This window comes from Fusarium graminearum, chromosome 4 (genome assembly GCF_000240135.3).
Source record: "Fusarium graminearum PH-1 chromosome 4, whole genome shotgun sequence".
Lineage (NCBI taxonomy): Eukaryota > Fungi > Ascomycota > Sordariomycetes > Hypocreales > Nectriaceae > Fusarium > Fusarium graminearum.
This window is the reverse complement of record NC_026477.1, coordinates 6,542,658-6,555,339: the sequence shown is the minus strand read 5'-3', so window position 1 is coordinate 6,555,339 and position 12,682 is coordinate 6,542,658. Positions and strand designations below refer to the sequence as shown.

Sequence of the window (12,682 nt, the reverse complement as noted above, 5' to 3'; positions counted from 1 at the left end):
TCATGATCGGAAAGCCTCGTATTTTTCAGCTGTTGCCCTCTTCTCCTCTACGCGCGCGAGTGTCTCGGCGTCGTACACCTCGTCAAGAGACTTTCCCTCCTTAAAGATCCCCTTTTCATGGCGTGTTGCCTCCTCCTTCGTCATCAATACGAGATCCCTCAATTTCACCGTCGAGCACTTCTGGGTGTCCTTGCCCTCGCCCAAGGTTGTCATGCTGGGTCCTTCGGGCTTCTCCCATCGGATGAGGACCAGCTTTGTAGGGATGCCGCTTATGGCGCTTCGGCCACGGTACAGCTCTTCGGAAAGGAAAGCAACGTCGCCAGTGGTAATAGGCACCTTGAGGCCGACTGTGTCGCCCTCGTAAGTCATGCGTGCCAGTTTCTCCTCGGAGCTCTGTATCGTTGCCAGCATTCCCTCATACATCTTCTCGCGACCCTTGGCGGGCACGTAGTCGAGGGGATAGCCTGTGATGCTCAGGATAACATGGTTGGCGACGGTGAGACCAAAGATAGCAGGCATCGTGCCAAGGACGGGGAGGATTCGGACTCGGAAGTTTGGCATGGCTGCAAGATCGCCAACAGAGCCCTTTTGGAACTCCTCCTCGGGAAGAGGGAGCAGCTCGGCCTTGCCAGCACCTGCTGTTTCTGTAGAGTAAACAACTGGGACTCCGCTTGTGATACCCTTTAGCTTGAGCTTCCTTCGGGTCGCGCGCGAGAGACCGTCATCCTTGCTTGATCCTATGTCTCCTACGATGATTCTGGTTGGGTCACTCTTGCAACCAGCGCCCATGGCGCTGATGACTGGTAGGTTGTTCTTGTGGCAGTATTCGAGAAGCGAAACCTTGGTCTCTATGTTGTCAATAGCATCGATGACAAAGTCAGGGGCACGTCCATCATCGCCCCAAGGTCGAAGTAATCGTTCCGCAACATTCTCGTTGAACTGCTCCTGTCGTAGATCAAATTTCACCCAAGGGGCGATAGCCATCATGCGCCTCTCCAAGCATTGCACCTTGGGAATACCAACATCGGCCAGAGTAGCAACCGCATGGCGATTGAGAGAGCTCAAAGTCACTTGGTCAAAATCGATCAATCGAATTTTAGACACTCCAGAGCGTGCCAGAGCAGCGGTACAGTGTGATCCAACGCCACCACAGCCCACCACAATAACGAAAGAGTTTCGAAGCTTATCGAGACCCTCGTCCGTTAGAAATACACGGTTTCTCGCCAATTGCTCAAGGATCAACTCTTCGTCAAAGTCTCCTGCTTGCGCACGACGAGCCATGGCCTGGTTCCTGGCATCTTCTTTATCGACTGGTGGCGCTGATGAACCACCAAAGTTGTTCAACTGTGACTGGTCAGTAGTGTTTTTACTGAAGAAGCATGACGACAGTACAGGATGGAGATTAGGATCATCTGCAGGGATTGAGTTCTTGAGCTCATAAACTCTCTCTTCTCGCTCCAACGCCTGGTAACCCAATATTAGAGATGCGACTGTAGCTCCTGAAAAAGCGGCTGCCGCAAATAGCTGAAACCTAGGATTTGAAAGTGTTTCTGACGATAAGAAGGAGGACATTTTTACAGAATTTGTAGCACAAAAAATGTTCCCTGTCCTAATCAATTAAGATCCAGTTGATGTGCTCATGGAATTTCCTCCAGGTTTTGCGCAGGCTTTGGCGCACAGAATATGCCGCCTTAGTCAGCGACTCCAATTGGCTCAATTTTCATATCGTCACTTTTAGAGATCTTCATCATCCCACGACTCTATATAATCTTATCTTGACGACAATTCCGAATTGACGACAAACGACGGGTGAGACGAACTGCCAAGTGCGAGAGAGGTTCCATCTTACCAAACGCCGGCGCCATGCGTCCCCGACTCGTCGGTCGCCGTGTCCGAGTTCTCACACCTCGAGTACCAACTCTTCGAACCCGATCTCCATGTCTTCTACGAACCTTTACACACCACACACAACTCACCACAAAATCAAGACCGAACCTCCCGTTTCTTTCCATCCCAGTGACCTCAAATAGCGTCCGATACTTCACCACTGAACGACGGAAATGGTTGAAGCACGAGGCCAAGTTGGCGGTTCGATACACAGCTTCGTTCTGGGGTTTATTAGCATGTGCGGGCGTCATTTTGTTCTTTGTCAATGAGGAGAAGTTGGAACAGGAATACCCCACGCCGCACGAATGGGGATGGATGACGAGAAAATTCCTAAGAGACTCGAATAACAGCAAGGCTCCGAACAACGGCGAAATTAATTGGCCTTGGTCATTCGAATTGGCACGAGGATTGGTGTTGCGATTAGAAGATGCCAAGGTCGACGGCCAGGGTGTTACGAAACTTACGGACAGAGTCGATCCTGCGGCAGAGATTCCTGGGGAGTTCAACCCATGCGATATCTCTGGTAAGAGCGAGGAATGGAGACGAGGTTATTTCGAGGCCATCATGCTTGCTGCCAAGGGCGCCGAACATGTCGACAACTGGGTGCGCGACCTCTCTCGCAACATCATCTCACCCCCCGAATTCGTTATCGGGCCGTCAAACCCAAGACCCACGCCAATTCCCCCAGGACAACCCCACGCCCCCCGTGAGGAGGACTGCGAAGTTGCCTACCCCAGCGCCGATAACTTTTACATGAAGATATTGGCTACCAAGGGCTTGACTTCGCGACAAAAGCTCGAGGCGACACTTGAGTATGCCAGCTACATGGAGTTCAAGAACCAGCCGGAAGGCGCTGAGGCGCTGTACAACTTAGCGCTCGCCGAAGCTACACAGGGAGTCGACATGGCAAACCCCCCTTACAACCCCACGACCTTTATTCTTAACGACAAGGCTGGCCCGCCCTCCCAAAACGTCCTCGACGCTGTCACTGCTATGGCGACCTTCAAGGCGCGCAGTGGAAACGTTGACTCCGCCCTCCCTATCTATCTCTCCCTCCTCAAGGCCCGTCGCTCTCTTTCTAACGACCCTCCCGCTGCTGCTCACGTCAGGCCGAAAGCCCCCTCGTCTCTAGACAATCTGATTCGGATTTTCTTACAAGCTGACTACCCTCCTCCTCCACCCGACGGTACCCAGTCTCCCTGGCGTAGCCCCCACGAGCGTTGCCAGGAGGCTTCTCTCAGTCTATGGATCGGCGAGATTCTCTTCGCCTCATCTTCCAAGGACGACGGACTGTCATGGACACGCGATAGTGTCGATGTTGCTGAGGAGCAGCTGCGCAACATGGATCTTGCGACTGCTGATAAGGCAGCCAAGAAGACATGCCGTGAGTGCTTAGGCGAGGGTCTCAAGAACTGGAGCAGAATGGTCGCCAAGCTCGCTCGAGAGGAGCAGCAACGGCAAGAAAAGGGTTCTACAAAATCCGGTGTCTTTTCTTTCTGGAGCGGTACTCCACCAAATGCTGAGGATCGATGGACCGCTGAAGATGCCGTGGTAAAGGAGCGCGTGCGTAGGACACGAGAACTGATTGAGGATCTGACACCAGCAGGGCCAAACCTGGCCTCGCTATTTAAAGCGTAAAAGGATGTAAAAAAGAAAACAAATATAATACTTGTATATTCTGGGACCTGGAGAAGATTATTTGTATCTTATCTACCTATCTGCTGCTCAAGACTCAAGATTGATCCTAGTCTGTTTAATGAACAAGATATCCCCTTTTACACAACCTACGAGAATGTAGTAACGATGCTCCCTATGTTGCTCCGCAAAATTAACGTCGCCACCTCAGGTTCAGAGCCTTTCGTCTCTAAGGCCTCAAACTACATTTCATCGTCGTCGTCGTCCTCCTCTTCAGGAGGTGCCACACCATACTTCTCGAAGTAGTTCCATCGTCTGAGATCCTTGACCTGCCTCTCCATCCATTCAGAATCTATAGTTTGGATCTCGGGTTTGATCTCGTCGGGGATCTCACTCCACTGTTGGTCTGTGATGTCGGTTGGAAGTCGTTCTGCGACAGCCACGTCCGGATTCGCAAATCCGGGTGTCAGGGCAATTGCCTGCAGATAAGCAAGAGCTGACTCAAGGGCCTTGATGAGTATCATCTCAGTGTACTGATGCTCTCCGCTAGAAAAACAGGGACAACCAAGAGGGTCGATCATGAGTGATGGATTACCACTGGGCATGGCAAGGGGAGTGTCGAGGGGATCATCGGAAATTAGATAGCCACAAGCACGCTGGGAGCATTAGCAAGTGAATGGTATTTAGACTGAAATTTGGGGCTACCTTGGCCAGAAAATTTTTGAACTCGGCATTGGCAAGCAGGTCTGCACGGAAGACAGTCCCCATGAGAAGCATACCACCCAAGCGATGACCCCATCGAGCCCAGTTCTCGTTGTTCTCAAAGAACTCCAGAGCCACCTCGCAGCTTTGCCCAATCGCGATAATGTCGATTTTGGCATTCTTGTTCACGTCGATGACCTTGTTGAAAATGGTTGTCATGTGCGCAATAGTAGACTCACTTCCAGGAATCTCGTTCAACTCCTTGCTGTGCTGCCGTCCAGAGTGCACCAGGCTAGGAAGAGGAATATCCGCAGCATCTTCGATAGTGAGAGTGCGCTCTTCTTCAGGCCACCAGAACCTCTGACCCATGTTGGCGAGAATCACGCATGGAGGCTCAGGGTCATCAGGGGAGGCAGACTGCTTGGCAAGTGCTTGTACAACAGATATCATACTACCCTTAGCCATACCACCAGGTCCGTTCACAATGCGACCGGCGATAAAGCCAAGATCTTGATGAGGTTCGCCGAAAATGGCGACGATGCGTTCGGTTTTTGCAATGTTAGTGCCGACGAAGATGGGACACTGTTTCTTGTTCCCGGGCAAAAGTTGGATCTTCTGAAGACCTTCCTTCTGTAGCCGTTCATGGATTATATCTTCCATAGCGCCTAGATCCGATTAGTATGCTTCAGTTGTGACCGTAGCTGATGCTACGTACGCTGAAGCTGGAACCTCTGACGGTCGTTGACTCGAGTGTTCTTGTTGACATGGAACTTGAAGTAGTTATCCGGGTCCTTGAGCGATCGAACTTCATCCTGATCGTTTACAAAATATCTGCCAAATATTAGATGAATATCATGAAGTGACCCAATGTGACAAACCCAAGGCCAGCGAGGTCTTTTGGAAAGGAGACATCCTTGGGAAGACCCGACCAGTGGCGGCGGAACATGCTCACGAGGAAGAAAGGCGCAAGTTTCTGAAGAATTGAAAGATCCAAATTGTAGAAATTCCAAATATTTGAATGGGGATAGTAAGAAGAGATTGAAGAAAGGAAGTCTGCGATCTGTGAGTGCTTGTGATTAAGTGCCCTGAGAAGTGTCAGGGTGGATAATGGCAACTGCAGGCAGCCGGGAAAGAAATTAAACCAACCCGATCTATCCACCTTATTCGACACTCATCTGAAGAGCAGCTAGAATACTGTTGCTCTCAATGAGACAATACAGTGCTGTTCATAGAATAGGCTCGCAGTTTTCCTGCAGCAAATTGTCCTCCTGATCGCCGTGCCTGATTGTGGCATGCGACATCACCAAACCTGCAGTACATCAAATCAACAATCACAATACACAGTTTATCAGATACTGAAATTTCATTGCCGGCTTTCTTTCTATTCTGCCAAGCAGTAGAGGTGGGATATTCGACTTCCGTGTCAAAAACAACAAGGCCTACGTCTTACAGCAAACGCCATTCTTGATGCATACAATCATTCCCGGTTTTCCAAACTCCATGCCAAGTGTCCATAAAAAGCAATATCACAAACAAATGTTGGTCGAATCACTGGTTAGAGCTGGAGGTATAGCGGCTGCGGAAAGCCTGGCTTATACTAAAGCGGCTTCCCGCCCCCCTACTATTCATGTGGCTAGCCAATGCTTCCTCCAATGCAGACTGAGTAACAGAGGCATCTGGCACGGTGTGAGTAGCAGGCTCGGCGGTGGCAGGAGGTTTGAAAGCAACTTACCGTCAAGATCACTATAACTGCTGCCCATGCTAGGGGTTCCTTCGCTCCCTTCACGAGAGTAACCCTTATCCTTACCTCCTGGGCTACGTCCGGTCAATTCGGCAGGCCGATGTGGTGAGAGAGGACCAGGTGTCCGCTGCTCAGTTGATCTATCAGTCTTATCTGGTTTTTGTATTATGGCGGCAGAGCTGGCTGAAGAGTCGGATGTATTGGATTTATGGATGGCGGGTTTTCCGTGACTCTTGTGAGGTCGTTTACCAGAAACAGGCTTATCCCCCCTGAGAGTCGAGCCGAGGTCCTGAGCAGAAGTCTTGCTGGAAGGAGATGTATAGGGTTGAAAAGCAGGCTCAGATTCGTCGTCGTCGTCGTCTTCGTATTGTCCACCATCAGGCGGCTGATATCGCGGTGGGCGGCGAATTATACGAGACTGAGCAGGGATGGATTCATCATCGGATGATGTCGGTGAGCTATCCTCCGCTGGACCTGGTGATGGGCTTCGTTCTTCTGGTGAAAGCTCTGGCTGAGCTGTTTGCTCCAGGGACTTGTCTGGAACTGATGTGATGGGTAGTGATGAAAGGCGACGTCTGTCACCGGCTCGCGAGGCTAATCCAACACCCGGTCGAGGTGAAGCCGGTGCCCCTGTCATATCCCTCAAGACGGTAGTATTGGTTGATGTATTCCGCGCGACTAGTGGTCGCATCGATGAATGAAGAGGTGTACCTGTACCACTTCCGGCTTCATTACGTGGCGAGTCTCTTCGAAAGGATAAAGCGGAGTGCGCTCGTTGATGGCCGGAACCAGCGGGTTCGCCGCTCGGGACAGGAGAGGGACCAGAGTTACGGACGGCAGCGGTAGCCTTGCGAACTTGTGCGCGGACCTGCGAAGCATGTCTTTCGGTGAGCCAGGCAACTTGCTGGAGAAGAAAGTCTACCGAGACTTCAAAGCGATCGGCGCTGCATCTCAGTAAGTATTGTTTGTAGTTTGTGACAGAGGATCGACACATACATTTCGTCCCCTAGTCCAGGTCAGCTCCAATGAATGTGCAAGAATGGTGTGACTTCTTACAATCAATCTGCCTCTCTGCAGCTCCAGAAAGGATCTTCCATAAAGCCTCATCTTTGACAAGGTCCCAGTTCACCTGTCATGCTTCAAGTTAGCCTCACCATGACTACTCGGATGCGCGCGCATGATAGCCCTTAAGATGACCGGGTTTAGGGAGGTTCTTACCGGTGGAGGGTCAACAAAGTCGCCTCGAGGCATGGGTACCCGTACAAACACGGTATACGTCGGTTCGGCCATGGTCGGTCGACTATTAATGAAAAAGAAGAAAAGGATGAAAAGGATGAAAGAAGTAAAGTAGGCAACCAAGACGAAGCTCTTGGTTCTAGAGAGCTGTTGCAAGGGTTCCGCGATCGGCTTATCGATAAGCTGGTAGTTGCCGTTTTAGCGTGAGAAGTTGGAGGGGTGAGACAACGACAACATGATCCACTCCTGTCAACAAGAGTCCACCATCAAATCAACAACAGATCATCATATTTAAATATACAATTCATATATCTTCATGGCAATTAATTTATATCAATCACTGTATTGTCTTCTATTTGAAGTTCTATCGCGAAGTACACCCGTCTACGATAGTCGTCCGTGATAAAGCGTTCAATGCTCAGTGCGAACAACGGCCTGATTCATCCAACCTCGCGACATAACCATATCCGGGCGTCAACGTTTATTATTTCTCCAACTTTATTCCCTTTCGGCATTCAACATTCTACCGGCCTGTGTAACTCTCTTGATTATGCTTGTTTTGTTCTAACATATAGTCGTATCATGTCATACATCTCTACCCGTCAATGCTTGGCCAATGCTACTTGTACGCCCACTCAGCAACTCCTTCAAGTCTTTCTCGCATATATAACACTGATTAAAATCACCACATTTGGTTACCTAATGGGTACCTACGTACAATGTGTGACAAATTCCGCTGTGCCGAACAGAGTTGCCGTCATGATTCTAACACTGGAAGCAGGCTCCTTGCCGCTCAAAACTTTACTCTTCCATGCTTGTCTCGCAATCGCTTGACAAGTCGTCAACTTGAGTACCGGCAGACTTTTCCCGCTGCATTGCCTTGTCCCATAAACTCTCCAGCTTGTAGCACTTGATCACTACACGCTTTTGCTCTTCGAGCCGTTTGCTGGTGGCTTCAAAGCCTCGCTCTCCATCTCGCAATCGAGCTGCCTCCAATTCTTGCTTCTTCTCTCGATTCCAAAGTCGAAGTCGATCGATACGGTCTGTTGTGCGTAGACGTTTGGCGTGGTAGTGAAACTGAGCATCGCGAGCTTTCAATATCCCGCTGCTGATGTTGACTCTCACAAGTAGTCTTCGGACGTCTTTGGCAGTTTGGTCGCGGTATGCTTTGAGGGCTTCATGGTCGTCTCCTGGAGGTTCTTGGATAAAATTGACCAGTTCGAGAATGATATCGAGTTCGTGAATGGCCATTCCATAGGCCAAGCTGACTTGGTTTTCTGTCTCTTCAATGGTTGTGTGGTTCTCGCCAGCTTTGACGACAGAAGGATCAAAGTTAGACATCTTGTAATGATTCTCTTAACAGGAAAGATGAGAGTTATTCTAGATTTGCAAATAGGGTTTGAGGTGGCAGTTGACCCAAGACGTTCCACAAACATTCCGTACCGTCTGTGGAGCAATCACTTGCTTTGGAGGATAAGTCATGTTGCGGCTATATTTGACTCTCAACATAGTCAGTATGTTTTTTACTCGTCTGTGTTTCCTAGTACTGGCTCTCCGGTTGTTTGCTCCGTGTCACTTTATCAACAAACCTAGTTGGTGTCACCATAACTTTATAAACATACGCAACGATCTGCGGAAGTCAGGTTTGGTGTTAAATGTTTCCACTTTAACTTAGATTGGCTTTGCACTTGCTGTTAAAAATGAATGAGAATGCTCGTGATTGGTGTGATAAGAGTCGTGACAATGGTGCTGGTGACGACAGAATGCGATGTAAAGGTGTGGTGTATCTACCAATATCAACCACTTAGACCCAGACGTTAAGCATCTCCGCTAACAGAGAAATCCCTTCTATTCGAGCGTATATCCATCCATTATTCAGCTTTCAAGCACGATATTGAGTCTTGCTCATTCTGTTGCTCATTGACTACACGATCTGGGTCTAGGGTAACTGGAATGCCACTTTTACTGTTAGGAGCCAACTAATATCAGGTCGCAAGCGCGCCCGTTACTCGGCAGTGCTAGAAAAAGAAAACAAAAAGTAAACTTTACCTAGGCCCGTTATTACTCTCAAAAAGCCCCTGAAGCCGAGGGAAAAACGTTCTACACGACTCATGGACACGGCATTGTTGTTGCTTGACTCACGAAAGCCGATGTAAAGAGGCAGGTGGGCTGCATAAAAACCGATACTGACTTAACGGCTGACATAAATATTGGTTCACTCTTAGTGTATGAAAAGCCTAAAAGTGTACTAATAATTTCGTCTATACTGCTTTAAGTCCCTATTTTTTAGTAACCCACCTGAGGGTCCCAGCCTTTCCTAAAGCGGAAACAGCGCTACTGGGATAACCCCCGCCACGACTGAGACTGAGACCTCCACTGTAGCCTGGGCCTAGGACGACCCCACTGAATTGTCTCTGAGGTCACTGCCTTTGGGTGCTCGGCTTCTATTGGGATCCAGCCAAAAGTCGGGAAGCTTCCACCGTTAATAAATCTCCATGCCTCTTCTGGCGAGTGATTAATCACCGGGACTGTCTTTCTACCTTCCAACTGTAGCCGTCTGCATGGATCCCTCTCGCTTATCTCTTCCATACTGACATCAACACCAATACTACGTCAAGTGATAGCTCTTTCGAGACTTTGCGAGAGCTACAAACAGCTCTTACATCATCAGCCTTATCGTTATTCGTACGTCAAACCTACTGACAGCTGTAGCCCTCCCCACCAGAGCAAACTCAGTCGTGGACCTTGACGACGACATCAACAACAACAACAACAGCGCAGCCTGCAAGAACAAGACCAAGACCAAGACCAGTCCCAACCCTTCATCATGGTAGCTTCAGAGCTCACCGCGTCGGCCATAGCCATGCGCTCAACGCCTGTGAGTAGCGATGAGTCGGCTTCGAGCTTACCCAGACCCCTCTCGCCTTTGCAAAACCGCGCCGCCTCTAGTCGGAGCCCGTACATTCGGGATCATGCCAAGGACTTGGTCGCATGGCAACTCCTGGACGACGAGGCAGTTGAGCGTTCACGCAAAGAGAACAAACTTATCTTTCTTAATATTGGTTACAAGGCATGCCACTGTAAGTCATGTCATCATCTTTGCGTCAGCTTTCCTCTCCTTGCTATGGCTAATAATTCAAGTTTGTCGCCTCATGTCAATCGAGACCTTCTCTAACCCTGAGTCGGCTGCGGTACTAAACGAGTCTTTCGTGCCTGTCATAGTTGATCGAGAGGAGCGCCCTGACATAGAGGCTGTCTATATGAACTATGCACAAGCCGTCTACAAGGTTGGTGGATGGCCTTTGAACGTGTTCCTGACGCCGAATCTGGAGCCAGTCTTTGGTGGAACTTATTGGGTTGGGCCCACAGGAAGACGACGCCACAATGGCGATAGTACCGACGAGGTTCTCGACTCTCTTACTATTTTCAAGAAGATGCGAGACACCTGGAATGACCAAGAAGCTCGATGCCGCAAGGAGGCTACTGAGATTGTTGCGCAGCTCAAGGAATTTGCAGCTGAGGGCACTTTGGGTACAAGGAGTATCACGGCGCCCTCAGCTTTGGGTCCGCTGGCTGGCTGGGGCGCACCAGCTCCCAGCAATCTGAGTACCACTGAAAACAGGACTATGATCGTTTCACAGGAGTTGGATCTGGATCAGCTGGAGGTGGCGTATAGGAATATCGTTAGCACCTTCGATCTAGTACATGGAGGGTTTGGCTTGGCACCCAAGTTTGTGATCCCCCCCAAGCTGACGTTTTTGCTGGGACTCTTGACAGCACCGGGATCCGTCCAGGATGTTGTTGGATACGACGAATGCAGACATGCCACCAAAATTGCCCTGGACACGTTGCGTCAGATCCGTGATGGAGCGCTGCACGACCATATTGGAGCTACTGGGTTCTCTCGTTGTTCAGTCACCGCGGACTGGAGCATCCCTAACTTTGAGAAGCTTGTTATTGACAACGCGCAATTACTCTCCCTATATATTGACGCCTGGAAGGCAAGCGGCGGGGGCGAGCAGGGCGAGTTCCTGGATGTTGTTCTTGAACTTATCGACTATCTCACCACATCTCCTGTCACCCTTCCCGAGGGTGGCTTTGCTTCAAGTGAAGCGGCCGATTCTTATTACAGACAAGGCGACAATGAGAAGAGAGAGGGTGCTTACTATGTATGGACGTGGCGTGAGTTCAAATCAGTCTTGGACGACATTGATCATCACATGAGTCCTATTCTGGCGGCGTATTGGAATGTGAACAAGGATGGAAACGTTAAGGAGACAAACGACCCCAACGACGATTTTGAGAATCAAAACATACTGTGTGTCAAGACCACTGTTGAACAGCTCAGCAGCCACTTCAGTACGCCAGTGGAAAAGGTTCGGGAGTACATTGAAAAGGGAAAGGCTGCTTTGAGAAAAAAGCGAGAACAAGAGCGTGTGCGCCCTGAATTAGACGACAAGATTGTTGCAGGATGGAACGGTCTTGTCATATCAGCACTTTCCAAGGCAGCTTCTGCCTTGAGAACGTTGAAACCGGAGCAAAGCTCTAGGTGCAAGAGTGCGGCAGAGCGCGCCGCTGCTTGTATTAAAGAGAGACTTTGGGATGCCGACGAGAAGGTCCTTTACAGGACATGGTCTGGGGAAAGAGGACATACCGCCTTTGCGGATGACTATGCCTACCTCATCCAAGGTCTATTGGACCTTTTCGAGCTGACGGAGAACCATCATTATCTTGAGTTTGCTGAAACTCTGCAGCGTAAGTCACACTCTGTCCTCTTCATTCGTATGACGTTCCGCTAACCCCCGCAGAAACACAAATCTCCTTGTTTTTCGATGATGATGGTGCTTTCTTTACGACAAAAGCTCATAGCCCCCATGTGATTCTTCGTCTGAAGGAAGGCATGGATACTTCACTTCCATCCACAAACGCTGTCAGCGTTGCCAACCTTTTCCGCCTTGCAAGCTTACTGTTGGATGAGGAGCTTACCACCAAAGCCCGTCAGACGATAAATGCGTTTGAGATTGAAGTTGCACAGTATCCTTGGCTGTTCCCTGGCTTGCTTGGATGCGTTGTTACTGAGAGATTGGGCAACTAAAAACCACAAGTTAATGTGACATACAAACCAGCGAGGCTGACGACTTGAACGGGCTAGCTGTAGACATGGAGCTCATTTCAATGTCCGCATTCGATGCTCCCAAGCCCAAGGCGTTTACAAGGAAAGGTCAGTGTTGGATCAGATAAAAACAAGCACGGATTGGCTCTAGACATTTGTGGTGTGATCCAGCACACAACAATGCAGGAATCGAAGGCTAGGATAGCGAATACAAATATTGCTCTCCAGAGTTCAGATGTGCGTACATATTCAAAATGTGATAGAATTTGTCATTTCAGGGGTATCTACTCCGTATTCTGCATTGGCCACCGGTCCCCCTCGCCAAAAGTTCGTTACACTTATCGAGCACTAGAGTTTATGTTGTAGAC

At 49.6% G+C, this 12,682-nt stretch overlaps 6 protein-coding genes across 6 annotated transcripts; 2 read left to right on the top strand and 4 right to left on the bottom strand.

Moving 5' to 3' along the window:
• On the bottom strand, window positions 1-1,572 carry FGSG_09413 (uncharacterized protein; the record flags this gene model as incomplete). The annotated part of the gene is made up of 2 exons (XM_011330026.1): window positions 1-1,344; window positions 1,444-1,572. 2 exons carry the CDS (start codon window positions 1,570-1,572, stop codon window positions 1-3), a joined length of 1,473 nt encoding a protein of 490 aa, XP_011328328.1.
• Window positions 1,573-1,863: 291 nt separating this feature from the next.
• Window positions 1,864-3,525, top strand: FGSG_09414 (uncharacterized protein; the record flags this gene model as incomplete). The annotated part of the gene is made up of 1 exon (XM_011330025.1): window positions 1,864-3,525. One exon carries the CDS (start codon window positions 1,864-1,866, stop codon window positions 3,523-3,525), a length of 1,662 nt encoding a protein of 553 aa, XP_011328327.1.
• A 624-nt stretch (window positions 3,526-4,149) lies between these two features.
• FGSG_13574 (uncharacterized protein) lies at window positions 4,150-5,170 on the bottom strand (the record flags this gene model as incomplete). Its single annotated transcript, XM_011330024.1, has 4 exons — window positions 4,150-4,178; window positions 4,302-4,889; window positions 4,940-5,055; window positions 5,103-5,170. 4 exons carry the CDS (start codon window positions 5,168-5,170, stop codon window positions 4,150-4,152), a joined length of 801 nt encoding a protein of 266 aa, XP_011328326.1.
• A 291-nt stretch (window positions 5,171-5,461) lies between these two features.
• On the bottom strand, window positions 5,462-7,276 carry FGSG_13575 (uncharacterized protein). The gene is made up of 5 exons (XM_011330023.1): window positions 7,184-7,276; window positions 7,022-7,094; window positions 6,962-6,971; window positions 5,957-6,909; window positions 5,462-5,900 (listed from the first exon to the last, which is right to left on the bottom strand). The coding sequence occupies exons 1-5, from the start codon at window positions 7,214-7,216 to the stop codon at window positions 5,773-5,775; spliced, it is 1,197 nt and encodes a 398-aa protein (XP_011328325.1). The 5' UTR covers window positions 7,217-7,276; the 3' UTR covers window positions 5,462-5,772.
• Window positions 7,277-7,869: 593 nt separating this feature from the next.
• On the bottom strand, window positions 7,870-8,542 carry FGSG_09416 (uncharacterized protein; the record flags this gene model as incomplete). Its single annotated transcript, XM_011330022.1, has 1 exon — window positions 7,870-8,542. One exon carries the CDS (start codon window positions 8,540-8,542, stop codon window positions 8,003-8,005), a length of 540 nt encoding a protein of 179 aa, XP_011328324.1. The 3' UTR covers window positions 7,870-8,002.
• A 1,522-nt stretch (window positions 8,543-10,064) lies between these two features.
• FGSG_09417 (uncharacterized protein) lies at window positions 10,065-12,414 on the top strand (the record flags this gene model as incomplete). The annotated part of the gene is made up of 3 exons (XM_011330021.1): window positions 10,065-10,281; window positions 10,424-11,956; window positions 12,010-12,414. The coding sequence occupies 3 exons, from the start codon at window positions 10,065-10,067 to the stop codon at window positions 12,294-12,296; spliced, it is 2,037 nt and encodes a 678-aa protein (XP_011328323.1). The 3' UTR covers window positions 12,297-12,414.
• Between the last annotated feature and the right edge of the window lie 268 nt (window positions 12,415-12,682).